The following is a 27038-nucleotide window of genomic DNA, read 5'->3' as shown; positions in this document are numbered from 1 at the left end:
TCCTCCAACCATCAAGTCAACCCTTCCATCCAGCAACTTTGATCTAAATCTCCAACCTTGTAGCAGCAGCACTTCGACCCAACAAATCCATAATTTTGACCTTCCCAGTGACAAAACTTCAACCCAACAAATCCATAACTTCGACCTTCCTAGCAGAGGAACTTCGACCCATCAAATAGCCTCGTAACTTCACATGAGAGAGAGAGAGAGAGAGAGAGAGAGAGAGAGCCCAGAAACTTCGACTTGCAATCCTTCCTTCTTCTCCTTGAACTTCGCACCTTTTTGCACTTCTTTCTTGTGTATTGAACTTGTTGAGTTGATGAGAAAATAGATCGAACTGCACTTGTATATATAGCCTCTTTTTTGGGTTGAATTGTCCTCTTGTAGGATGAATTCAATAGGAAAAGGCCGACATGGTGTGGAGGTGACAAATTACATATTTTACTCAATAATAATTCTTTTTACAAGATTCAAAAGCCCAAGAAGGGCCTCATTAAATGGGCAATGACTCTAATGACTCAATATAAAACCTAGAAGTCTTTAGTGGGCACTTGACCTATAAAATGATGACCCAAGCATGAAACCCATGATTTAATAAGTCATTGTAATAATAATATTTTTTTATTTTTCATTCTTTGATAAATACATTTCATGAAGACCGAACCAAGTTACATTCTTCAATAGTCTCAAGACTCTCGTCTTCATTTTGGATCATCCTAAAGAATTCCTCCATCCTTTCCTTGTATTTTTAACAATAATGATACTTCTCCAATAATTTGTGTTTCATTTAACCCCAAGTGTGGATGTTGTCTCTAACAACATAGTGGAACATTCTTAATTGTAGCATGGAAGAGATTCAATTTCTAGGAATCTGACACATAGTTATAAATTCTACAGAGAACATCAAATTCAAAGAGGAAGGTGTCAAGGTCCTCTTTTCATAAGCCACAAAAGTTAGGCAAGGTTTATTACAAAATATCTCTTCTTCTAACTCTTGAATAGGGAACCTTAATGTGGATATATCTTCTTTGGCAGTCTCATGTGCCATCATTTCTTGAGAAATGTAATTTTCTTTTGAAGGTGCCTTGGGAGAGTCAGGAAAAATCATCTCTCTAAAATGGAACAACTTGTTTAACGTACCTTTAGGGAATAAGGCTTATGTATGTGTAGTAGATGAGAATTGTACAATATTAGGTCTTTGAACAAAGGTTTCAAGTTTCTTTTTGTCAAGAGAGCTTGTTGTGGGAATTAAATAGCTCAACTGATTGTCCCCCTTTTCCTCTTGAGATTTCCTTGCATTATTAGTCTTGTGGGGGTTTTTAGTGGAGCTAATGAATCCGCCTTTCTAGTCTCTAACTATGTGCATGGAAAATTAAAAATTAAATATTTCTAAAATAAACTATTGTAAAGGAAAACTTGAATGAAACACATCACACCAGTTACTTAAAATAAATATACTAACTAAATCAAGCAAAAAACGATTCTTGTATTACCGAAAATTCTTTGGAAATGGCACAAAAAATGATGGGCTTTTGAATTACCCCCTAATTACTTAGCAAATAAATGAGAAAATTGTGCATTTAATTGTCAATCTGATGTTCGCAAGGAACTTGCAAGCTATCATGCATTGTATATGCTAATATAAACTTAAGTGCCAATGAGGTTGTAATATTCTATAGAGGTATTATGAAGAAAGATATTAATGTTTTTTTTTACAATTCATTGAGGGATGCACCTCGCACTTGTAGGAATTTAAAGGTCATACTTGCATAATTGAAATAGCACACTTCTACCCAGGGGGATTAGAAAGATTATCATTGTAACACCCAACATAGATATAATTATTAATCTACTTTTGTAGGAAAGGAAATGACACACTTCTACCTAGTTAGATTAGGAAGATTAACATTGTAACCCCAACATAGGTAGAACGAACCACATAGGGATAAAGTAAATCACACAGGCATAAATAAATCACATAGACAATAAAGTGGTGACTTACTCAAGGTTTTTTATCATCCTAATCCTTGCAACAAATATGCATATGGAATGATGGTCTGTTGACAAATTGTAATTTACAAAATCGAATCCAGCAGCATGTATTCAAAATAACATTGCAAATCTAGGAAATTAGAGTAAGTAAATCACAACATGTGATATACTTATGCTAAAATATGTTAATACAACCCGACAAAATTTTTACATTTCCTTTAACACATTTTGTCAAACACTTTGTTAACACACATTTCTTAGAACACTTTGTAAGCAAAGTAATAAACATTTACAACAAAAATGTTTCAAAGGCACAACCAAAATTTTATTAACTTGGCGGGAGGGTTTACATGCAAACATCAATTTGTGAACCTGAAAAACAACCTCTGCAAATAGTTGGTTCAACTCTGCCTACAAGAATGATGATGACCTGTTGCGTCCACAACATCTAATTTTGAATTTAAGAAGTCTTTCACATGAATTCTAATGATGTCATTTTGTTGATATTTTTGTTATGTTCTAGTGTGCTTTTAGCTCCGTTGCATAATGATCTTTATAGTTCCCCAAATATTTTAATAGTCATAACAAGCCTTTAAAAAGCATCCTTCAACAATCATGTATGGGAAATTGAAATCTCCATTGTAGTCTCCTCGTGCCTTACCATCACATTTTACATTTTCGCCCTATGATGACACATTAGAAGACGTTTTAAACTCATCACTATACATCCAAATGCCTCCTTTATATCGCAGAAAGGTGATTGTTATCACTCCAAGAAACTCTCCTAGGTTGTAGATCGGAGATGCCTACTAACATATAATCTTCAATATTTTTCTCTAAGCTATTGGAATAAATGATGGTTTGGATCAAGCTAGATAACCATTTCAACTATGTTTTTACTCAAGACATGCATGAACACCCTCAGCTTACAAGGCTTTAGACCACTAATGCTCAACAGTTTGTAGTTTCAATGAATGGATGGAGAATATTGACCATACCGGCAGATGAATACATAAACATAAATGAATGGCTAGCTACAGGCAGCAAAAGAAAATACTAACTGTATCAATATATGCATATATGACCACATATGAATGGCAAGCTACAGGGAGCAAGGAAGCTTGCAAATCTAATTTATCAAAGTAGAGATAAGATGACAGTTATCTGGCCTTAGACGCAAAAGAGAACATGAACAAACTGTTCAAGTGCAAGCTTAGAACAGAAGAGAAAATGGAATATTGAACATATAACAGCAAAAGAAGCTTGTATTACTAATGAATGAAGATGAGACGCTTGAGTAGCAAAGTTTCATTAGTCTCTAGATGTTGAACCCATATTACATCTTACTTTCAAATATTTATAGCCTGTTTACAATGCTCTTGAGCTTTAAGAGGATCAAAGTCTTAATTTGTCTGATCTGTCTTGTTAACTGATTGATTCCCTTAATAGGAAAGCATGGGCTTGAAGTTTTCTGATTCTGACAGAAGAGTAACCGCTTTCAAATATTTTGGGTAGTTTGTTGCACCGTCTAGGAGTTCTCCCATGCGAGAGATGCCCTATAATGTTTTTTTTGATGAGCTGCGCTGGGTTGTTGATGCTCCATGATCATTTGTTGATGTGGTTGTGTCGTGCTGTGCTGCTCCATGACTGATTTGTTGGTTTGGGGTGAGCTGCACATGTTGTGGCCCTTTCTATTCCCTTTCCAACCTCTGTCCTTGTCTCCCGGCCTCTGCTAGGTAATGAAAAGGGTCTTTGGGCCTGTGTAATCCCTTAAATGTTTATAAATATTGTTTCCTGTTTTTTACACAGAAAACGTTGCACACAGCAAAAGCCTGCCCATCTCTACTTTTCCAGACTTTAAAAAGTCCTTAAACATGGCTTTCTGTTCTATCGGGTCCACCCTTGTCGCCATCGCAAGTCGCAAAAAGCCTGCTCCTGTGTATTTTCCTTGTATTATGAAATACGCAAAAAACATTGAAAATGCATGAAAATGGGCTTTGGTGGACTTGAAAATATATGTATTTCTATTTTGAAACCCATCAGGTCCGTCCTTGTCGCCATCACAAGTCGCATTTGGCTCATTCCCTTTGTATTTCGTTAAACACGAAAATACACAAAAATCATTGAAAAATGGGCTTTGGCGGATTTGAAAGATTATACATTTTGGTTCTGAAACCCATCGGGTTCGGGTTTTATCGCATCGCGCACATATATGAAAAGGCCCTACTCCATGGTGATCGCCGATAGCGATATAGCCATGCGATCAATCGCAATCACATATCGCCAAAGCCAGAGGTCCATGTTTAGCACTCAAAGTAATCCCCGATAGTGATCGCCATCGCAAGTTCCCTTGGGCCTGTGCCGATTTCCGCCGACTCGCCTCTGCCGATCCAATCATCGGTGATCGCTGATCAGCGGTGTCTCGCACCGATTGCCACTGCCTTCCTGTGCCAGTCAGATCCACCGATGCGATTTTCCACTTAGATCTAGGTCGTTGATCAGCCAGATCTAACAACGGTTGTGCCTTCTCAGTTTTAAGCCTGCGATAATGGTTTTTTGTGATTTTGAAGTGTTTTAGCCTCTCGATAGTGCATTTTTGCCCTTCCAAGGGCTCTCCTCCCTCGCTTGTTTCGATCTTTGGATGATCTTAAGCACTTTTGAAGACTTAGGGAGTGCTTTGGAGCATATTTGGATCCCTTGGGATGATTTTTAAGAAAATTTGGAGACTTTAAGAGCATATATGGATCCAATTTTGGGCCTTTTGTCAACGAGGCTAACATTGGCTCCTTCTGGGGATGAAATCCTCCCTGTGAGGTTTCAAGGATCACAAATCAATGCCTTTCTTATAAAACAAGATCAAATCTTCCTCCTAGTGTTGCATTGGGCATGGAGTCTATTTAGAATGAAATAAAAACTTGAAAACAACATATTTACAATACCAAGGCTTGAAAGCCTTAATTGAAATAAAGTTCGAAGAATAGCCCATTGAATGGGCCATCAAAAACATATCCTTCCCTTGATACATCCCTTTTGAGAAAACAGTCACCAAAATGAAAATTGACCCTTTTTACCTTTCTATCAAAGGTTTCTTTCTCTTGGTCAATGTGCATATCAGCAAAATCATCAAAGACTTGCAAAAGCCTATTGATTTGATCCTCTACTTCAAAAACTTTCCAGCATTTGGTATTATCAGGCAGAGATGGTCTATATTTCACCTCATCTCTGTATGCTTTCAGCCTTGGATGTTTTGCTTGGAAGGTTTTGTACACCTGTTGAATGATAAGGTCTACTTCATACTCTGTTGTGTCATTTGTGACCTGAAAAGTTAATATGAAAGATGAATCAATGCATTCTTGTGTGGGGGACACAAGGACTTCACCTATTCCTGCAGCTTCCTTAGAGAAAGCCCCATCAAAGAACATGTCCCAAATCTGTGGGCCTTCTTCCTCTGTGATCTGGCAAATTGGTTTTTTAAGCTGCGTAGAGGCCAACTGATAAGGCTTGGTAATGTCAAGACCAAGCTTATCCATGACAGCCTTGGGCATTGGATTATGGCTAGCTCCAGTGTCCAGAAGGAAATTATGAAGGATTTTATCATGAATAGTCAGAGAGACATAGAATGATGGGGAGTTGTCTTCAGAATTTTCAATCATTGTGCTGAGAATAACAGTTGGTTGGTCATCATGCAGATTTACATAGTCAGGGGAGGCTTGGATGGCATTAGGCTCAAGAGCCTCGAGGATATATTTCTTGAAGGACTCATTCTTCACTAGTTCAATCAGAGGCATAGGTATTCTTGGCTTCTAAATTTCTGATTGAAAACTAAAAGAAGAAGGGGACTTGTCAAGGCCTCTCACCTCTATTTTTGGAGCTTTGAGGATGATAGGATCAATTGTTGGTTGCTTATGTTTATTAGCTTGTTGTTCTGTAGGGACAACAGCTCTTTGAATAGGATCTTCCTTGGTATTATTCATCTTTGACCTCAGATTATATCTTTGTTGATCTTCAGTTAGTAGAACAACTTCACCATCCCATTCTTGGCTAATCTGGTCATTGAATAATGACTTCTCATAGGCAGCTTTGGTTAAAAAAGTGGCACTGCCTTTTTCTTCCATACAATGGATCTCATCATCTTCCTCAAACTGCTTTTCTTCCATGGCTACATTTTGAAAAGGAGCCTTCACGCTTTGGTCTTCATTTGCCTCTTTGCTTCTTTACAAAATCTGAAACTTCTCATTAGGTCTTCTATATGGATTTGGATTTGGAGGAGCAAAGGTGTTAGGAACTCTTCCTTTCCCAGAATGTTGCTCAACATTTAATTTGGAAACTTCATAGGCTAATGACTCTATCATCTTGGCCATTTTATCGATCTTAGGATCTGAGGATGATGAAGGCTCGCCCCTCTGTCTCCTTCTATCAACATTACCTTTGAGCTTTTCTGCAGCCATGATGTTTGATTCTACTTCCAAGGCTGCATCTTGCATATCAGCCAAAGAAGCACATCACCTCTCCCTCAACAGTAAGCAGAAGTCAGAATCAAAGGCATTGGCATAGATGAGTCGAGCATAGGTAGTGGTGGGTTTTACTTCAGCTGGTATCTTGTTGTACATGCAGTTAAATCTTTTATTAAAATCAGACAGCAGCTCACCATTTTCCCTCTTTAAGTTCCCAAACTCAGTGTGGTAGTAGAGGAGATCCTTCTTATCCCCCAATGCTTTAGAAATGCATCATCTAAAGCCTCAATATCTGCTATAGATCTTGGGGTCAGTTCTCTAAACCATTTTCTAGCCTCTCCATCTAGGCTTTGGACAAAGACTCTCATCCAGACATTATCTTCACTAATGTCTAGGTTATCAACATAGCTATAGAATGGCTCAAGATGTTCTTCAACTGAAACACCTTCAGTCCCAGTGAACTTAGGCATATACTTCTGATATTCTCCAGTAGGCATGGAATTCAAAGGAGTGGGCAGTATTAGAGGTCCATACCTAGCACCTATGATTCTTTCCATTTTGGTAGGTGCTGGTGGACCTACCATAGCTGTAGTGGCTAAAAGAGTACTGGCAGTTTGAATGATAGAGGGCTGAGGAGTGACTGATAAGACTAAAGGAGTATGGTGGATAGGAGGTGAGGTTTCCTTTGGGCATACAACAAAAGGAAAACCTAAAGAATAAGGATCTTTATGAATCTCTAAGAGTTTTTCTTCACTGCTAGTATTAGAATCTATACTCTCAACATGTATTTGTTCTATTACAGGCCTTCCTTGAAGAGATATAGGAGATTTTTTAGGTTTACATGAACTGATGCTCCTTTCTGCAATACCTTTCTCTCTTTGATGATTTTTTCAGGGTCAAGTACTAGGTCAGCTTGTAGATTTTGAGGATTTCTCTGAGTATGCCTCACAAACTAAGCCAGAACTATGAAGTGGAGTCGCCAAGAGGTTCGGCCTCCAATAGAGTCACCAGATAGATTATTACAACCAAAAAAGTTCCCATACTTTGTCTATCATCAAAGCTGGATCTATCAGTCATTTCCCGGGGAAGCTGAACTTCAGTTTCCTCTCCCCGGCAACGACGCCAATTAAGTTATCACTCCAAGAAACTCTCCTAGGTTGTAGATCGGAGATGCCTGCTAACATATAATCTTCAATATTGTTCTCTGAACTATTGGAATAAATGATGGTTTGGATCAAGCCAGATAACCATTTCAACTATGTTTTTACTCAAGACATGCATGAACACCCCCAACTTACGAGGCTTTAGACCACTAATGCTCAACAATTTGTAGTTTCAATGAATGGATGGAGAATATTGACCATACCGGTAGATGCACACATAAACATAATTGAATGGCTAGCTACAAGAAGCAAAAGAAAATACTAACTGTACCAGCAGATGCATATATGACCACATATGAATGGCTAGCTATAGGCAGCAAGGAAGCTTGCAAATCTAATTTATCAAAGCAAAGATAAGATGACAGTTATCTGGCCTTATACACAAAAGAAAACATGAAAAAAATGTTCAAGTGCAAGCTTAGAACAGAAGAGAAAATGGAATATGAACATATAACAGCAAATGAAGCTTGTATTACTAATGAATGAAGATGAGATGCTTGAGTAGCAAAGTCTCATTAGTCTTAAGAAGTTGAACCTGTATTACATCTTACTTTCAGATATTTATAACCTGTTTACAATGCTCCTGAGCTCTAAGAGGCTCGGAGTCTTAATATGTCTGATATGTCTTGTTAACTGATTAATTCCCTCAATAGGCAAGCGTGGGCTTGGAGTTTTCTTCGTCTGACAGAAGAGTAACCACTTTCAGATATTTTGGGTAGTTTGTTGCACTGTCTGGGAGTTCTCCCGTGCCAGAGATGCCCAATAATGTTTGTTTTGATGAGATGCACTAGGTTGTTGATGCTCCATGATCATTTGTTGCTGTGGTTGTGTCGTGTTGTGCTGCTCCATGACCGCTTTTTCGATTTGGGGTGAGCTACGTGTGTTGTGGCCCTTTCTATTCCCTTTCTGGCCTTTGTCCCTGTCTCCTGACCTCTGCTAGGTAATGAAAAGGGTCTTCGGGCCTATGTAATCCATTAAATGTTTATAAATATTGTTTTCCTGTTTTTTACACAGAAAATGTTGCACGTAGAAAAATCCCACCCATATCTACTTTTCCAGACTTTAAAAAGTCCTTAAACATCGCTTTCTATTCTATCGGGTCCGCCCTTGTCGCCATCAAAGTCCCAAAAAGCCTAATCCTGTGTATTTTCCTTGTATTATGAAATACGCAAAAAACACTGAAAAAATGCATGAAAATGGGCTTTGGCGGACATGAAAATATATGTATTTTTATTTTGAAACCTATCGGGTCCGTCCTTGTCACCATCGCAAGTCGCATTTGGCCCATTCCCTTTGTATTTCATTAAACACGAAAATACACAAAATTCATTGAAAAATGGGCTTTGGTAGATTTGAAAGATTATATATTTTGGTTCTGAAACCCATCGGGTCCGGGTCTTATCGCATCGCACACATATATGCAAAATCCCCGCTCCATGGTGATCGTCAATAGCAATATAGTGATGCGATCAATCACAATCGCATATCGCCAAAGCCAGAGGTCCATGTTTAGCACTCATAGTAATCCCCGATAGCGATCACTGATCACCATCGCAAGTTCCCTTGGGCCCGCACCGATTTTCGCCGACTCGCCTCCACCGATTGTGGCCCGCCGATCCGATCATCGACGATTGCTGATCGGCGGTGTCTCGCACTGATTGCCACTACCCTCCTGTGCCGATCAAATCCGCCGATGCAATTTGCCTCTAATTTCTAGGCCGTTGATCGGCGAGATCTAATGATGGTTGTGCCTTCTCAGTTTTAAGCTTGCGATAATGGTTTTTTTGTGATTTTGAAGTGTTTTAGCCTCCCAATAGTGCATTTTTGCCCTTCCAAGGGCTCTCCTCCCTCGCTTTTCGATCTTTGGATGATCTTAAGCACTTTTGAAGACTTAGTGAGTGCTTTGGAGCATATTTGGATCCCTTGGGATGATTTTTAAGCAAATTTGGAGACTTTAAGAGCATATATGGATTCAATTTTGGGTCTTTTGTCAGTGAGGCTAATAGTGACCTCACACTTTGATCTTCAAGAAACATAATCCTCACACCATGTATCACATCAACTTTTCTCTCTCGTCGCAAGTATAACTGTTACCTCAAGTGATGAAATGTTCAAAAAAATATATATACTAGCCTGTGACCACTTCTTACATAGATTTCTGCAATCAATTTTACATAGCGAGAACATATGTTAAAACTATGACATCGTTTGAAACCTTAGTCAAATTATAGACTCAAACTTTTCCTGCGCAAGGGATCAAAGATAAACCGTTTAGGATTCAATATTTACATACGAATCATCCCAATTTGTATGACTTCTAAAAACAGAAATAGTTGGCATCCCTCCTTGCGTCATTGCAATCTTACTCACATCGTGCTACGATAACTCTCGATGCGATGTCAATCACATTTTAAAACAATCACTACATTGCATTTTCCCTCGTCCTAATTGTGATGGCATCACCTTTGTAATTATTTTTAGATTTTGAGCCTAGAGATTCATTCTACAGCTAGGGGATGTGTAAACTTGTCGGTCCATCGGTGCTTCTTTAAAATTAAAATTAAAATTAAAATTAAAAATTATGTTCTAAATAGAAAAATAATGTCGCCTATAATTAAAAATAAATGAATAAATCGTAAAGTAATTAAAAAAAAACGTGTGAATCAGATGTTTAAACTATTTGAAGATGTATTTTTACTAATTTATGTTTTTGTGGTTAAAAATTTTATTTGGTCCTTTATATACTTTATTTAGCATTTAAAAATACAATTTAAACAATGAAAAATAACACATTGTATTTTTCACTCTAAAAATGTTTGCAGGTGAAAAAATTTGATGTTTCTCGGCTCATGTTAGATTCGTACTTAAAATGGATCTATGTTGGTTACATAACACACGTCTTCACAATTATATTGGTCCGTGAAAGTCCATGATACTCGCTAGAAAGCACCACCAACTAACTGGTGAAGGATTTTTTCAAGAATGCAAGCATTATGTTAAGCAAGGCCAACTAGAGTGAAGAGGCGACGAAGAGGAAGAGGAGAGGAAAGGGAACATGGAAGATGTTTTTACTAGGGGCATATGCAATAGAAGCCTTATTGCCATAGACATAATCCTTTTTCAGCAGAGGACAATATGATTCAACAGAAAGAGACGTTTTAACTTGTTTTTGGGCGACGCAGGTGATAGGTCAAAATACTGCAATAAAGTGAACAAGAACAGAGGGTCGAACAAAAACAACAGATGGATGTTGGGATAATGTTGAATATGAGGGGACTCTTGATAATCTTGGTCTTGATGTAGGAATAATTCTTCGTGAGATGGGACAAACGAGATACTGAACAAGATATAGCTCATAAATAGGGTATTTTTGGGGTTTTTTTATTGATATAATTATTACAGGAAGAAGAATGGAGGATCACAAAGGAGAAGTACAACATATTTAACTGAAAAAAAGCTGGGAAAGAAGCAATCAAAACATATTTCAAGATACATGAGATTGGGTCTAGAGGAGTGTGAAGGAAGAAGAAAGAGGAGCATGAAGAATCACATACTTCCGATATTAATTTGTTGGTTTTTCTCTCTATGTGACACTGGCTTAGATTCAAGATTATTTTGTGGGAGATCAACCTTTTCGATCAGTGGATGCTGGAAAACTCCATAACCATGGAAGTTTGAGGTCAGAATTAGGTTCCTACCATTGACAGGATTTTTGGGTGTTAAATTGAATGTACATCCTATCGGTTGTGGTGACTTGGCAATCGGTCGCTATCGGACTACTAGGTTGGAGTACAATTCTACGTCGTTGTATTTAATTTTCCTATCCCCGAGGATCTGATTGTACCTTAGCACTACTCACTTCACATGCTATTTCTTGACATCTAGTGTTTAATTGCTAGTTGCTAGACATCTTTCCCTCTTGTCGTCGCACCTTTATGTTTCTTGGTCCATTTTCTTACCTATTTGCTACGGTCTACCTATCGATCTTGACATCTATCCACCATGCATATACCATTGTCCCCGGATTTTGACACTATCTGTAAGGACATATGGTTCTTACCACGACCATCGGTGCGAAGTGTGACTTGTTTTGTGGGCAAACGAGTTGGAAACATGAATGAGCAAGCAGTGACGACCGAAGTGTGTGAGGTGACACATGTATAATGTGCATGAGGAGGTGGAGCAAAGATGGTTATATAGCATGGGGAGAATTTGGACACACCCACGGGCCGACTTACATATAATGGCGACTTGAACGCAGGCCAACCAACAATTGGAGGGCAAGGTGCGATGTGTAAGGGGTGTTTCACATATGGTGGACGAGTCGGCTTGGGCAGCTCGACTTGCCCCACCATCCATGTAAGTAAACGAGCGTTAGAGCTTGGGAAGGCATGGAAAGACATTCGAACTCGATCATTCAACAAGCAATGTGAGTGAGTAGCATACGGTGACAAGGAAAAGTGTGAAGGGTGGCGCAAGTCGCAAGGAAGCGCAGGTTGTGATCTGCCCACTCTTGAGCAGGCATACACGGTAACATCGCACAGGTTTCGGTTATCGGGTGAGGGCACGGGTGAAGGCGCCGATGTTCGATTGACATGGGTGTCTCGGGTGACTCGGGTAGGTCGCCTACCCGTTGTGCAAAGGAAATGCGGTGGTGGTGAACGGGTGACTTGGGTGAGGTCGCCTGCCCATCGTGCAAGGAGAAACGCGGGGTGACTCGGGTGAGGTTGCCCGCCTGTCATGCAACAGTAAACGAAGTTCGATTGTGGAGTGCGGTTGGCAGCTCATGTGAGGGTGCGCCCACCCAACTCGAGCAAGGAACTCGGTTGACACACGGTGGTGTGGCAAGTTGTAAATTTGGCTAAGTATGAAACTTGGGGTTTCCAAGTATTCTTGTAAAAGTTGAAAGTTGACTAATATAATAATTTCGGGCAGAATCATTGTTCAAGGAGTTGCCTCTCCCTTTATACTATTTCAATTGTCTTGTTAATTATAATTGTTGTGGATAATGAATGTGTATGGGTGTTCATTGGTATAAAGGAATAATAATAATAATACTTGGTTGAGAAACACAAACTAAGTAGGACAAGTGGTTAGGCGTAGTCCATGAACATAAGTAATGGTGAAAAGAAAGTGTTCAGTGGTGTTGCACCTCGCCAAGAGCGGTTGAAAGACTACCGCAGGCTTGGGGGTGTGACAATTGGTATCAAAGCTGGTCTGAAAACTTGGTGAGAAGTTTTGCAGGAAGCTGAAGGTGATATGCACTTGCCAGTTGGTGAGAATACCTATTTCCACTAATAATTACAGGTACTTGCAGGTGAAGGAAGTTGGTTTCACACAAGTGAAACAAGAATTGGTTCGGTTTGCAGGGTACAGGTGAAGTTGGTGGATGGTCGATACTAGATCACAAAGAAGGAAGAAGGAAGCAGAGATGGCAGGTGAAACTCATGTTGTATCGGGTGAATCTAGCCACAATGCGACTGAGGCCTTTATAAACAGGATACTAGAGAGAATGGAGGCATTGGAATCTTACTGGACTACAAAGATGGATCTAGTCATGAAGGAACTAGAGGATCATGTACAGATAAGGGAAGAGTTTGATGAACTCCGGACTCGGCATGAATACACTGATCTTAAGTGTACACAACTTGAAGGGGAAGTCAAGGAGATTGGAGAAGCGAGGGATCAAGGTCTAGCAAAGATCTTGAACTTGCAGAAATCTCTTGATGATGCAAGTGATGAGATCGCGGTGTTGAAGAAGGCAGTGAGACATAACTTAGGTGGAGTAGTGTCTCATGTGAAATTCAAGGAACCGAAATCTTATGATGGTACAAGAAGCACGAAGACTCTTGGTAACTTTCTCTGGGATATGGAGCAATACTTGGGACACTTGGGTCTATCTGATGATGAGACAAGGGTGAAAATGGCTGCTCAATTCCTGACGAAAGATGCTAAGATGTGGTGGAGAAGATGGATGGATCAGATTACCAATGGTAGTGCTGATGACATTACTTCTTGGGATGATATGAAGAAAGCTTTGTAGGCTCATTTTAGTCCTCAGGATGAAACGTGGGAAGCAAGGATGAAGATTAAGTTCATTAAGCAGACAAGGAACCTACAGACATATCAGTGGGAGTTTGCAAGTGTGGTTCTGGAACTTCCTGACATGGTGGAGAGGGACAAAGTGTTCAACTTCATCATTGGATTGGAACCTTGGGCACGCAATGAAGTGAAGAGGCAGAAGATAAAAACACTTGAAGAAGCTTTTGCTGCTGTGGATCGATTGGTGGAGCATTATGATGAAGCTTCTGATGGAAAGAAGAATTTCGATAAGCCGAAAGAGAAGAAGAAAGATGATGCTTCAAAATTGGATGACAGGACGAAGACGAAGAAACCATTGAAGTGTTGGATTTGTGCTGAACCACATACAGTGAAGAATTTCCCTTCTAGACCAAAAGTGGCTACTATTGCATAATCTCATGCGAAGAAAGAAGAACCTTCTATGGGGATGATGCAGATTCTTGGAGCTATCGCTACTACAGAAGTGGACTCTCGGAGAGATCCTGAAAGGAACAACTTGGAGTATGTTCGGATGAAGATTAGAGGTATGGAGGTACTTATTGTTAGCGCTTGAAATTTCACCTCAGGCTGAGAAAGGAAAACTCCAAGGCAACATCAAACCACTTAGCCTCATAGCTAGCCCTACGAGGCAGGAGAGGGCTCTCTCTGGTATATCTCGGCAAAGATCTTCAAAGGGCGGAGATAACCAATAAAGAACACTGATTTTAGGCTAGTAAACTGATAAAAGGTTTGATTTGAGATTTTTAGGATTTTGGTGGAAAATCGGGGAAAGGCAATTTTTGGGTGCGGGGATTGGACACAGTTTTCGCAGGGGCCTCTTTGGGGCAAGATAGGAGATTGTATTGATGCCTTTGAAAGAGTTGGATGGATGAGAATGACTGGTGAGGAGCTAAGGAGAGCAAGCAATCACCTTGAATTCCCCTTAAACAGATGAAAACATTGATATTAAGCAAACTTAAAAGCATAGCATGGCAATCATGAATTCTACTTTAACACTTCATTTGCCTAATTTGCAGAAGGAAAAGTAAGAATATGATTCACATAACAAAATTACAAGTACAAATAGAAACACACCATCAATACATGTAACCACAGGAATCCCAAAAAGGACTGCAAAACCCTGATCTTTCTTCCTTTGCCAAAATTGCAGAGATACAATGTGTAATACAATAGAAGCTTTCTCCCTCAAGAGTCCAACCATGAAAATGACCAAGAAAGTACATAATATAAGCAATCTAACATCTTTCCTTGCCTCTAGGAGTCGAGCTCACTATCCTAGGAGCTGTTTCAACCAATTCCAAACTGAGCACTAGAATCTAGGCAGTCAAAACAACTTGCCTCAATAAGCTAGGAAACCAATTCATTCATTAAATTTTTTCCTATTTCATGAATGAATCTTCTAGAAGAGATAAATAAGTGTCAAAATATCATAAAATTACATCATTTACATCAAGGAGGATCAAAACCCACTCCAAAAAGTCAAACCTAGTCAAAACTGCGTTTTGTTGAGCTGTAGGTGCATTTCTGTGAAAATAGCCTGATGCGTAGCGCCCTGAATCTCAACGCGTAGTGCGCCTTTGGGCCTGCTTTTGAGGCACTTCCCGGAGTCCAAATGACGCAAAAGTGGGCTTGTTGGAAAGGTCTGGATGTCTACTTTCCAACCCAAGTAGAATTTCTGAATTTGGTGACCATTTGCCCCTCCAAAATTGCAATCTCCCAAGACTGCTTCCTGTGTGTCAAAAAAGTGGCAGAAAGTCATTTTTTGCATGTTTTTTGACCTTCTGGAGGCTCAAAACTCGGTGAAATTTCTTGGCAATTGCTGAGCAAATGTGTTTTTGCATGACAAATCCAAAAATGCTGAGTTTTCATGAAAAGGAGTTGCCCATCTTCAGGTCAGCGCGCGGCGCGCTACGCATTGGGGAAGAAAACCTGTTTTTTGCCCAAAAAATTTACAAATGACCAAAAATGCTCAAAATTTTTTGAAATTTGTGCAGAAGGTAAGTCATTTAGCACCATCTCCTTCAAGGAAGCCTTAGCCAAGATGTGGAGGGGATCGGGCCTTTTTCTTCGTTTTAGTGCCTTGGCCAACCGTCCTTTGAGCACCTTCATTTTTGCCTTACATACGTGCATTCGAGCCCAATAATGGTTTTTCATGTTCCGGAGCATGTCCTTATCTTTGTTAGCCTTGTCCAGCAACCTCTCCAAATGAGCATTGACCCGGAGAAGCATAGCCTCTCGCTCAATGGGTACCAAATCACTGGGTCTCTTACAAGCCAAGTTGCGGTCTTCATGGATCCTCTGCAACTCATCGAGAGTGTGCTCATCCTCTAATTGCTTATTGCGCTGCTCTAAATATGTGATTGTCCATTGTGCCCTGTCTAATTTTTCTTGCAACAAGTGATTTTCAGCCTCCCGTTGCTGAATGATCTCCTTAAGCTCCGAGCTAGGAGAACGGGTGTCAAGATCAATGATGTCAATATCTGGATCACCTGACAATCCCTCCTCAATCATGGGCTGCTTGCCCCTCTCTGATACCTGTGCTGCTGTCGGAAACGAGGCCCCTTCCACCTGGTGTGGAGATAACACTCGCGGTGCTGATGAAGAAGGCGAGACCCCTTCCACCTGATGTGGAGAAAATACTCGCCGAGCTGATGCAAATAAGGCCCTGTGGCCTCTCTGATATGTGACCAATGGAGGGGAGCTGACATGTCTGGGCTCAGGGATGTCATACTGCTGTGAAGGTCCTCCCTCCTTATGAACAACCTCAGAGGGTGGTGGCGTTGTGAAGAAATCTCGAGAGATGAAATCCTCCCATGGAATACCCTGCTGGGCCAACTGATGCATGACCACAATCTTGATCAAAGCATAATGGTAGATGCTCCTATGTTGCTGTTCTGGGCTCTTTCTCTGCACCAAGGGCACCATCCTCTCAATATTTCGACACATGAAGAAAGGAATGTTCATCATCCGTACCCGTGTGAAATGCATCAACAAGCGGATATGATACGAATACAAACGTGAAAATCTGCCCTCACAGGTGAAATAGCGAATGATGAGCCTCATCAAGGGCGCATACTCATCCCTCAAGAATCTGAAAGGAAACACACCAGTTAGGTGCCTCACATATACAGGTTTAATGTAGGGCTCATACTGGAATCTGTCCAACAGCTGGCACTTGTTCCACTCTTCTCCAACATTGGGTATCCCTGTTGCTTGAGCAACAATCTCAGGTGACAATGTAAAATCCACCCCTGCAAGATTCACATGCCCGTTGTGCAAATGCAAAACAAACAAGCGGACCAATTCCCTGTGGTGCTGAATTTGGGAAATTCTCTCGCAATATCCATAGCATGATTAATGACGGAAACATGTGACTGCAAGTGGACAAGCTTGCAAATAGGCCAAAGAGGTGGGCTCCTCTCTCACATGCTGACCACCCTTACCACCCCTGTGAGGCCTCCTTGGCACCTCAACCTCTGGTGTTGACTCACGGTCATCACTTTGCTCATAGTCTGTTTCGGTTTCTAACATGGTTTCAAGAGCAAAATGGCTGAAATGTACTGCTGCTTCTGCACAAATGACCTGTTGTTTTGACTGTTTGAATGCTGCTCCAAGGGGACAAAAAACACAAGGGAGATGTTAGGGAGGGGGACTTTTGAGGGGATTTAGGGAAAATATATAAAAAAGGGAATTTAGGGAAGGAATTATGACACATACATCATCACATAATCATAATTTGTAGGGGTTTGATAGGAGGTAGGATTTAGGGAGATTTTATTGAATTTTAGGGATAGGGGTAAGGTTTTAGGGCTTTTGATATTTTTGTTAGGGAAATTGTGTGAAAGTGACAAGGGAAGTGATAATGGGAATGTGGGGAAATGAGGGAGTGAAAAAGATGACCTTGGGCAGCGAACTCAAAACCCTAGCTTCACTTGCAATTTGAAATTTTTAAACATAATATATATGAATTTCATGCTTCACACTTGATGGCATTTGACACATTTTCCATGCTCATTTTTCTTTAGCAAGCAAAAAACATTGATGATTTGAGGCCTACCTGTAAAACTTAAGAGATTTGAGGTCGTTTTGAAGCTTGTTGGCAATTTGTTGTAGGTGAAACCCAACGCGTAGCGCGCGGGCCCTGACGCGTAGCGCGCGCCCAACGCGTAGCGCCCGACCAATTCTTCCACTGCAGAGTGTGCCCTGACGCGTAGCGCGCGCCCAACGCGTAGCGCGCGGGCTCTGATGCGTAGCGCGCAGGCTCTGTTTCTCAATTCGCCCAGTTTCACACTAAATCGCCTTTCACACTTGCTCTTGGAGTCTTGGAGGCAAATGAATGACAAAATGAAGAGAGAGGGGCTTTTATAAGCTTGATTTAAATTTATTTCCCCTCAAACTCACTTTATAATGTTTATAAAATGACACTTTTTGAAACTAATTGCTGCTGACTTGTGGTTTCCTTTTTGACATGAAATTGGTTGAAATGATGCTTTTTCTTGCAAATTTTTGCAGGGATAGCTTCTGAAGAGTCTTGGCAAAGGAGACCAAGGCTGCATGCCAACTTCTGGAGAGTTTGAATTTTTTACACATTTTTACAAAAAATGAGAAAATGACCTTGCCTTCAAAAACAGGGTTTTTGAACTCAAGGTAAAAATTAGTTGTACAATATGAAATCATTTGAAGTGATGATTTGCTGGACATCCCTCTGGCCTGCTGGGCATTTATTGACCTCAAAAGACAAAATTGGACTAAACCCTAGACCTAGGACCTTGATTTCAAGACAAGACCAATGACCCTGTAAGGAATTTATTAACTGAAACAAACTTGATCCAGCAATGCCAATAGGGGAATAAATGACACAAGCCCCTCCAGCAGGGTTATGGCATGCCTAATGGAATGCAATAAGATGATACTGATGAGACACCTACTTATGCAAATGAAAAGAGCTTTGATCACTGATGGAGGGCTACTAGACCGTCTCTAACACTTATTATGGTAGATAGTGGAGCTACTCATAACTTCATGAGTGAAGATGTTGCAAGAAGAATTGGGCTGAAATTTGTCCCAGTGAAGGCACAAATGAAGACGGTGAATTCTCCTCCTGAATCGGTACTTGGTGTAGCTGAAAGAGTGGACACAACACTAGGTGAGTGGACCAGGAAAGTCGACTTCACTATAGTGCAAATTGATGACTATGAGGCTATGCTAGGAATGGAATTCTTGAAACAATATGATTCAATATGATTCTATGATAGTTCCTCATTTGAAGAAGCTGTACATTTACGATGGAAGGGAAGATGTACCCATTGGTGTTCCAACCATTGGTGTGACAAAGTCTGATTGTAAACTAGCAGTGATGCAGATGGAGGATGAGAAGAGATTGGATGATGTATGTAAGCAGTTGTCTACTGTTGAGGCAAAGCTTACCGAGCAATCATTGGTTATCAGGTCACTTTCTGATAGTATCTTGGATTTGTCAAGAAGGCTAGAAGAAGTGGAGGATGATGATGATGAGGAGGTTTATGTGAGACCAAATGTCCATGAGGAGGATTGGGTGGCATATCTGCAGAGGATGGAGATAGAGAATCCTGACAAATAGATTGAGCTTATTAGTGAGGGTGAGCCTTCAGGCTCTACTCCCTCTACATCTTCTTAGATGACATAGAAGATGGGACTCATTGTTAGCTGCTCATGGCAGTGAGTCCTTAAAATAGGTTGAGCAGGTATGACAGATGGTGTAGGAATGGTTTGGCATTAGCATCATGACATGTTGCAGATGGGATGGAGTTTCCATGGACCTGAGCATGGGAGAGATTCTTGGTGAGTCCAGGATGTGGCAGAGTCTGAGAAAGACTGATGATGGCATAAGGATGTGCATTCTTATGGTTTGAGCGTGACAGTTGGACTGATCACCCGACTAGTTCATATCATGAGGTCCGAAAGTGTACAGATGTGTGTTAGCATTGGGGAGTATCTGATGACAGTTCACAGGATGGGGACGACACATGATGGAGACAGTTGTTTTACATATGTTGCAGGGATGTTTGCAGTATATGGACTGGTTGATATCATGACCAAGGATGAGACAGTTGAGATGATGATCTTGGTGGCAGGATGGTTACTGGGATGGCTTATTGTCGAGGATGACAATGACTTCAGGTGGAGGAGGATGTAAGGACCTGCAGTTCTTACCACGACCACTGATGTGAAGTGTGACTTGTTTGGTGAGCAAACGAGTTGGAAACATGAACAAGCGAGCAGCTACAACGGAAGTGTGCGAGGTGACACATGTACAATGCACATGAGGAGGTGGAGCGAAGATGGTTATATAGCGTGGGGAGCGTTTGGACACACCCATGGGCCGACTTACATATGATGGCGACTTGAACGAAGGCCGACCAACAATCAGAGGGCGAGTTGCGATGTGTAAGGGGCGTTTCACATATGGTGGACGAGTCGGCTTGGGCAGCTCGACTCGCCCTACCATCCGTATAAGTAAATGAGTGTTAGAGCTTGGAAAGGCATGGAAAGACATTCGAACTCGATCATTCAACAAGCAATGCGAGTGAGGAGCATATAGTGACAAGGAAACGTAGGTTGTGATGCGCCCGCTCTTGGGCAGGCATACACGGTAACATCGCACAGGTTTCAGTTATCGGGTGAGGGCACGGGTGAAGGCGCCAGCGTTCGGTTGACACGGGTGTCTCAGGTGACTCGGGTAGGTTGCCCGCCCGTCGTGCAAAGGAAATGCGGCGGTGGTGAATGGTTGACTCGGGTGAGGTCACCCACCCGTCGTGCAAGGAGAAACGTGGGGTGACTCGGGTGAGGTCGCCTGCCCATCGTGCAGCAGTAGACGAAGTTCGATTGTGGAGTGCGGTTGGCAGCTCGTGTGAGGGCGCGCCTGCCCAACTCGGGCAAGGAAGTCGGTTGACACACGGTGGTGTGGCAAGTTGTAAATTTGGTTAAGTATGAAACTTGGGGTTTCCAAGTATACTTGTAAAAGTTTAAAGTTGATTAATATAATAATTTCGGGCAGACTCATTGTTCAGGGAGTTGCCCCTCCCTTTATACTGTTGCAATTGTCTTGTTAATTATAATTGTTGTGGATAATGAATGTGTATGGGTGTTCATTGGTATAAAGGAATAATAATAATAATACTTGGTTGAAAAACACAAACTAAGTAGGACAAGTGGTTAGGCGTAGTCCATGAACATAAGTATTGGTGAAAAGAAAGTGTTCGATGGTGCCGCACCTCGCCAAGAGCGGTTGAAAGACTACCGCAGCCCTGGGGGCGTGACACTATCGCTTTTGCGATCGAGGTGGAGGCTCGCGCCCATCCTCATTCTAACTCTGATTGTGACTCGTCCCCTCCTTCTGACATTTCACCTGGGCACCTTTCATTGGGCGATTTTCAGACCCTCCCTCATAGGAAACATGGTGGAAAAGCTACATGACCTTTGAAGGTGAATGACGCTCTAAGGACTCTAAACATGCGACTCGTGACTTACTGGGAGAACTTAGAACATTTAAATATCCACACTCTTCTTTGACGGTGGCAATTCTTGCACCTTTCGGGTGAGAAAATCAAACAATGGATGACAAATATCTGGGTGCAAAAGCTTCGATATCGGCCTCACATCAAATTGCTTCCGAATGGTTGGGTATGCTATCATTTTCTCAGTCCAGTGAATGCAGAAACCATTCTACATTCCCCCTGGGTCAAAGGTAGAGGTTTATGCTGCTCCAAGCTTGGCATTCTGGTTTTGATCCTATCTCAGCATCTCCCCATTGGAAGGTAGTTTGGGCCAAGATTCTGGGTCTTCCACTATAATTATGAACCTGTCCTGCTATAATTGACATAGCCAATTCGATCGACATATTTTACTATTGGGACAAGGGAAGTATAGGTCAGATGGATAAGGAAATTGCTTGGGCCTTGGTCGAGGTCGATCTTGGATGCGGACTCATATCTAGTCTGGACATAAATTGGGGCTCTTTCTCTTATTGTCTTACTATTTACTATTGGAGCATCCCTCACAGATGCCCCATTTTCCATTCGACAGGTCACCTTTGTGCTTCCTGTCCGGGATGTTTCAACACGGTTCGACATCCTCACTGGAGGTGTACTGACACAATTCCATCGTGATCACTGGATGATAATATCTCGCATGATCCATTGACGATTTCTACAGGTAATCCTAATCCCCCCCTTTCTTTTTCCGCCTCCTACACAATCTTTCTCCCAATTTTTTTCTCCTACTAATTAGTTGGTAGGGTCTCGTATCACCGAGTCAGTAGCTTCTGATATTTCACTATCTCTCGAAGTTCTTCCTCCCTAGACTAGGCCCTTTCCGCCACCTATTAATTCCTCTCTCGACACCTTTTCTCCCTCCACACCCCTCGACTCTACACTTTATCCTGGTTTCTCCTGCCTCTCCCTTCTGCCTGGATAGAGAACTGGAGGCATTGTCTTTTACAGACTCATTCATGATGGAACCCCTATCAATTAAAAAATCACTTTTCCATCTTCAGGTGGGTTCTAACCCTCCTCCTACCCCTCCCCCATCCTCCTCAGCCATACCCTCTAACCCTCAGAAGAAGAAGCCCCTAAAATTCAAGAAATTATCTTTTGTCTGAGACCCTACCTCTCTCATTGTTGATTTCTCTGCTTCTGTCGCTTCTATTCAGCGGGTCCTTAGAGTGAACATGCTCGAACCTCTAGTTTCCCTATGATCATCATTTCCTATAATATTAGAGGACTGGGGGCCTCTCATAAATCCCTCTACCTTAGAGGCCTTTTTCTTAGATACCACCCAGATTTGCTTCTACTTCAGGAAACCATGATTTCCAAGGAGAGATCATGGGAAATTTTGCTCAAAACATGTCCTGGCTGGTACGTCTGCGCATACAGCTCATGTGGACTATCTAGGGGATTGGCGGTGGTCTAGAACCCATCCTTTCTCAAATTATCAACTTTCTCGACTCCTGCAGGGATTTTAGTCTTGGGACAATCTCGGGGCTCAACCACTCAGCTTCACATTATCAACATGTACGCGCCTTGTTCTGGTAGGCGATCATTTTGGGAATAGGTCTCAAATTCTAGAATTCTATATTTGTCTTCTCTTATCATGGTCAGTTACCTTAACTTGACGGTAGACATTAAGGAGAATTGGGGTTAGAGAGCAAAGGTTGATTAGTTGGAATCCTATTTTAAAGATCTTTTCTACTCCTTGTCTCTGCACGACATTGCCCCATCAAGGATTGTACCTACCTGGAGTAACAGTAGAATAAGGAATGACCACATTTCCAAGTGGTTGGATCGATTCATGATTAAAGTCCTATTGGCGGTGGGATTGACTGATCTCTCATCTTCAATTATACCCTCATTCGCATCATATCACCTTCCGATCACTCTCGCATAGACTAAGGAATCTGGGTAGAAGGCCCTACCTTTCAAATTTAACCATTCATGGTTAGAGCATGCAGATTTCTCGGACATGGTTCATCAGGTCTATTAGGAGTCACGACCTCAAAACAGTCCTATGGAATATTTTATCTATATATTAAATCGACTAAAAAAGAGGGTTCGCACTTGGGTTAAGAAGCTAAAAGAAGAAGAAAATCGGCAATTGGCCTCCATAGAGGCTTCCCTAATAGTGCATTTTGATCCAAAAGACCCTCTTTACAACTCTGTTGCTTGCAAATACAGATCATGGAACTGGAAGCTCGAAAGAGTTTATTCTATAAAACTCAAGAATTGAAATGAAGATTAAAAAGCAAGGCCTTATGGATAGCAGTCAGTGATAAGATTACCAAGTTTTTCCACAGATTCACATCTATGTGAAGGAAGGAAAATGGCATTTGGAACATATGGGATGCTGAGAATTACAAATACACTACACAAAAGGAGATCGAACAGGTTGCCTATCGCCATTTTAAAGGATTTTTCTCAGCAAGAGAACAATCATTCTAAGAACAAATGGATTTTATTTCCTTGTTACCCTCGATGGTAAACGAAGAAGAAAATACAGTCCTAGGCTGGCCTGCTACAGACGAGGAATTTCATAGTGTCCTTCTTGCATGCACCAAGGACAAGAGTCCTAGCCCGGATGGTTGGGGGATTGAACTGTACTTGAATATCTTTGATATTATGTCAAAAGATCTTTTGGAGGTAGTCGAGGAATCTAGGGTGAATGGCTATATTTTTGGTGCCATAAATGCTACGTTTTCCTGGCTCGAACAGTTGGGGGGTTGAACTGTACTTGAATATTTTTGATATTATGTCAAAAGATCTTTTGAAGGTAGTCGAGGCAGGGGTTAAATTTGACGAGTGACCCTACCCGTCAAGGAATTTTTTTATGACGTTTTTATTTTTAAACTGCCCATCATATTACTTTTAAAATTTATTTGTACAAGTTTCAACTGTGCTATGTGAACTGGTTTGTTAAGAATAAAATCAAGCATAGCATATTTTTTTAATGGATTATTTATTTATTTTTAAACTGCTTCAAAGAACCTTTCACAATTAATTTATAAATTGAACCAGACTAAAGTTGACTGGGCTGCCCCGTGGAATAGTAAAGAGCTTGAACTATGTAAATGTTCAAAAAGTATATACAATATCACCATGTACAGAAATTAAATTTTGGACAGTTTCACCAAAAGAGGTAATTGTCAAAACACCACTATTACAAACATAAAAATAAAAGTATCTATTTATTTATGTAGGTTTGTATTTTTTTTTTTTAAATCAATGGATGAGATTGAATATTCAGAGAATATGCTTCTCATTCATAATAACATGGAGGGTGAAAATTGAAATAATAACATGGGGTTGTGATTTCACCCTGCCCTCTTTTACCCCTGAAAATCGAAATTACCTTTTCAAATTTACTATACACATTATTAATATAACAAATAACATCTTGTAAATTCATCTTTTCAAATTCACCTGAAATTACCGTATTCAATTATCAAATTCATAAATAATATCCCAATCTACATAGATAAACATATACCAAGCAATTTTCACTTTTTTTATTTGTCCGCAAACACAGCACAAATGCTACGTTGCGGTCAGGCTACTGATATAGTACCAGAGGCTAAAAAAAAAAGCATAACCATTGAAACATGCGTTGCAGATAGCAAGCAAGTAAAATAATATGTTTCTGGCCTTACCAGATAATACATGTCGCTCACCCGCAACCGCGCAAGTCCGGGAAGCCTCTCGAGCAGATTATCAACGAGAACAACCATCTGGTTTTGTCTTCCCCACCAGTCATCGATGTCGAGCTTCTTCAATGTTTTGAAATCCCCTACTATCTCAACAATTCTCTCTACTGAAACTTGCAGTGTCTCGACATAAGTCAAATCCAACGACAATTCAGTAACATTGCTCCCACGCTGCATTTTAATTTTAGAGACTAAATGTGAAAGTTCGTGAAACAACACTCCATTTATTCTCAGATCACGTATGCTACTTAACTCCATCTCCACATTTCTAAGCTTCGGACAGTTCAACGTTAAAACCTCCAGCTTACCACGCCTCCTACGATGTATATAGAAATGTGTAAGGTTGGGAGCGGAGATAACCGGCTTCGTTAGGCCAACGTAGAAGCGTAGGGTAAGTGTCTGAAGAAACGGGCTATGAGAGATAAAGCTGGATAAAGAGTTGTCTGTGAACTCCGTGTCTTTGAAGGAGCAAGCAATGAGATGGTTGAATCCGGAGAAATGGGAAGGAAGATTGGTAAGCTTGTAGTGGGAGAGCCTGAGAGTAGTGAGACGAGTGCATGAAAAGAGGGCAGGCGGCATTTCCATTACAGGGGTATAGGAATCAGAATCACGGTTAATATCTGGCGAATCACAGAGAGTGAGGTGTTGGACATTCCTAGAGGCTGCGTATCTCACCCATTGCCATACGCTTTCGCGAGTAAACTGTAGATAGTCATAAGGGGTAAAGTTGTTGAACAAATGAAAAGCCTCAATATCTGGCGAATGCAACAGCAGAAGGTTGGAGATTATTTTCTCCACCGTTGCAACAAGGAGTGGATAAGGATATGGGTCAATATTGGACACAAGAAGAATGGGAGAGAGGGTGAGTTGGGGAATTTGGGCGTAGACAAATCTCCATCTCTTCGACAGAACGGAACATCTGACAGCTTCTCTTATTGGAATTTTAGAAAGGATGAGGCCAAGCAATGGGTCTGGAAGAGCGAAGCAAAGCACAAAGCAAATGACTAAGCCTCGACCCGGTGATTAATTCCTCGGAATGTCTGGAGGGCAAAGGGCGCGGAAGCAATCGTTGGTGCCGGGACTCGGACTCATTAATGGAATCTGATACATATTAAAGTTTACAGGTGGTAGATTGAATGTAAAATCCGCAGGACCGCACCGCAGATCTGATACAGTGATACATCATACGGTGATCACTGTCACACGGTACACTATGCCATACGGTGATAGGTTGATAGCCATCCGATCATGTCACACGGTACACCATGTCAAAAATGCCATAGGCCCATAGGTTATAAACTTATATATATATAATTTATAAAAAAAAAATTAAAACTTTTAATTTTTAAACATGCCCTATGACGGTTTTGAAAATGAACTACGGGCATACGGGCGTCAAATTTAACCCCTGAGTCGAGGAATCCAGGGTGAATGGCTAAAAATAATTTAACCCCTGAGTCGAGGAATCCAGGGTGAATGGCTATATTTTTGGTGCCATAAATGCTACGTTTTTAGCACTTATACCGAAGATGAAGCATCCTGACTCTTTTAAGGACTTCCGACCTATCTCTCTATGCAATGTTGTTTACAAGATTATATCCAAGCTCATAGCTATCTCGTTCTGATCTTATCTGAACGCTCGCATCTCGCTAGAACAATTCGGTTTCATTGAGGGGCGGAAAATCCAGGACGCGGTGGGCACTGGATAGGAATGTTTGCATTCTATTAAGGTAAGGAGCCTCTCAGCATATCTAATGAAAAATTATATTAGTAAGGCTTTTGATAATATAAATTGGGAATTTCTGAGATTGATCCTCTATAAAATCGAAATTTTGCAACATAACACCAAATGTATCATGACTTGTGTTATCACTGCTAATTTCGCTATTAACGTAAATGGATATCCCACACCCTTCTTCAAAGCTAACAGAGGAGTGCGTCAAGGGTGCACTCTGTCACCTATCTTCTTTATACTTGTTATGGAAGCGCTCAGTAGGAAGATTGTAGATCAGAGGGACCGAGGCTTAATTGCTGGCATAAAAATGACTCGACCAATAAATGTCACCCATTGTATGTTTGTGGATGACCCTCTGTTTGGAGGTGCCAAAAATATTC

General features: G+C 41.0%; 1 protein-coding gene across 2 annotated transcripts in view; it reads right to left on the bottom strand.

Annotated features, from left to right (window-relative positions):
• The window catches only part of LOC149221799 (uncharacterized), a 63426-nt gene extending 37268 nt beyond the window's left edge, over positions 1 to 26158 (bottom strand). The window contains exon 1 of one of the 2 annotated variants that reach the window (XM_089383041.1): positions 24870 to 26158. In XM_089383041.1, coding sequence (XP_089239167.1) covers positions 24870 to 25508 — 639 coding nt within the window. In that variant the 5' untranslated portion in view covers positions 25509 to 26158. The remainder of the gene's footprint in view (positions 1 to 24869) is intronic. The other variant, XM_089383040.1, reaches the window with a different exon arrangement.
• Between the last annotated feature and the right edge of the window lie 880 nt (positions 26159 to 27038).

This window comes from Pinus tabuliformis, chromosome Q (assembly GCF_031772625.1).
Source record: "Pinus tabuliformis cultivar Carrire ecotype Pingquan chromosome Q, CPIR1, whole genome shotgun sequence".
Classification (NCBI taxonomy): domain Eukaryota; kingdom Viridiplantae; phylum Streptophyta; class Pinopsida; order Pinales; family Pinaceae; genus Pinus; species Pinus tabuliformis.
Note: the sequence above shows the minus strand (reverse complement) of the source record. Positions and strands in the feature narration are given on the sequence as shown.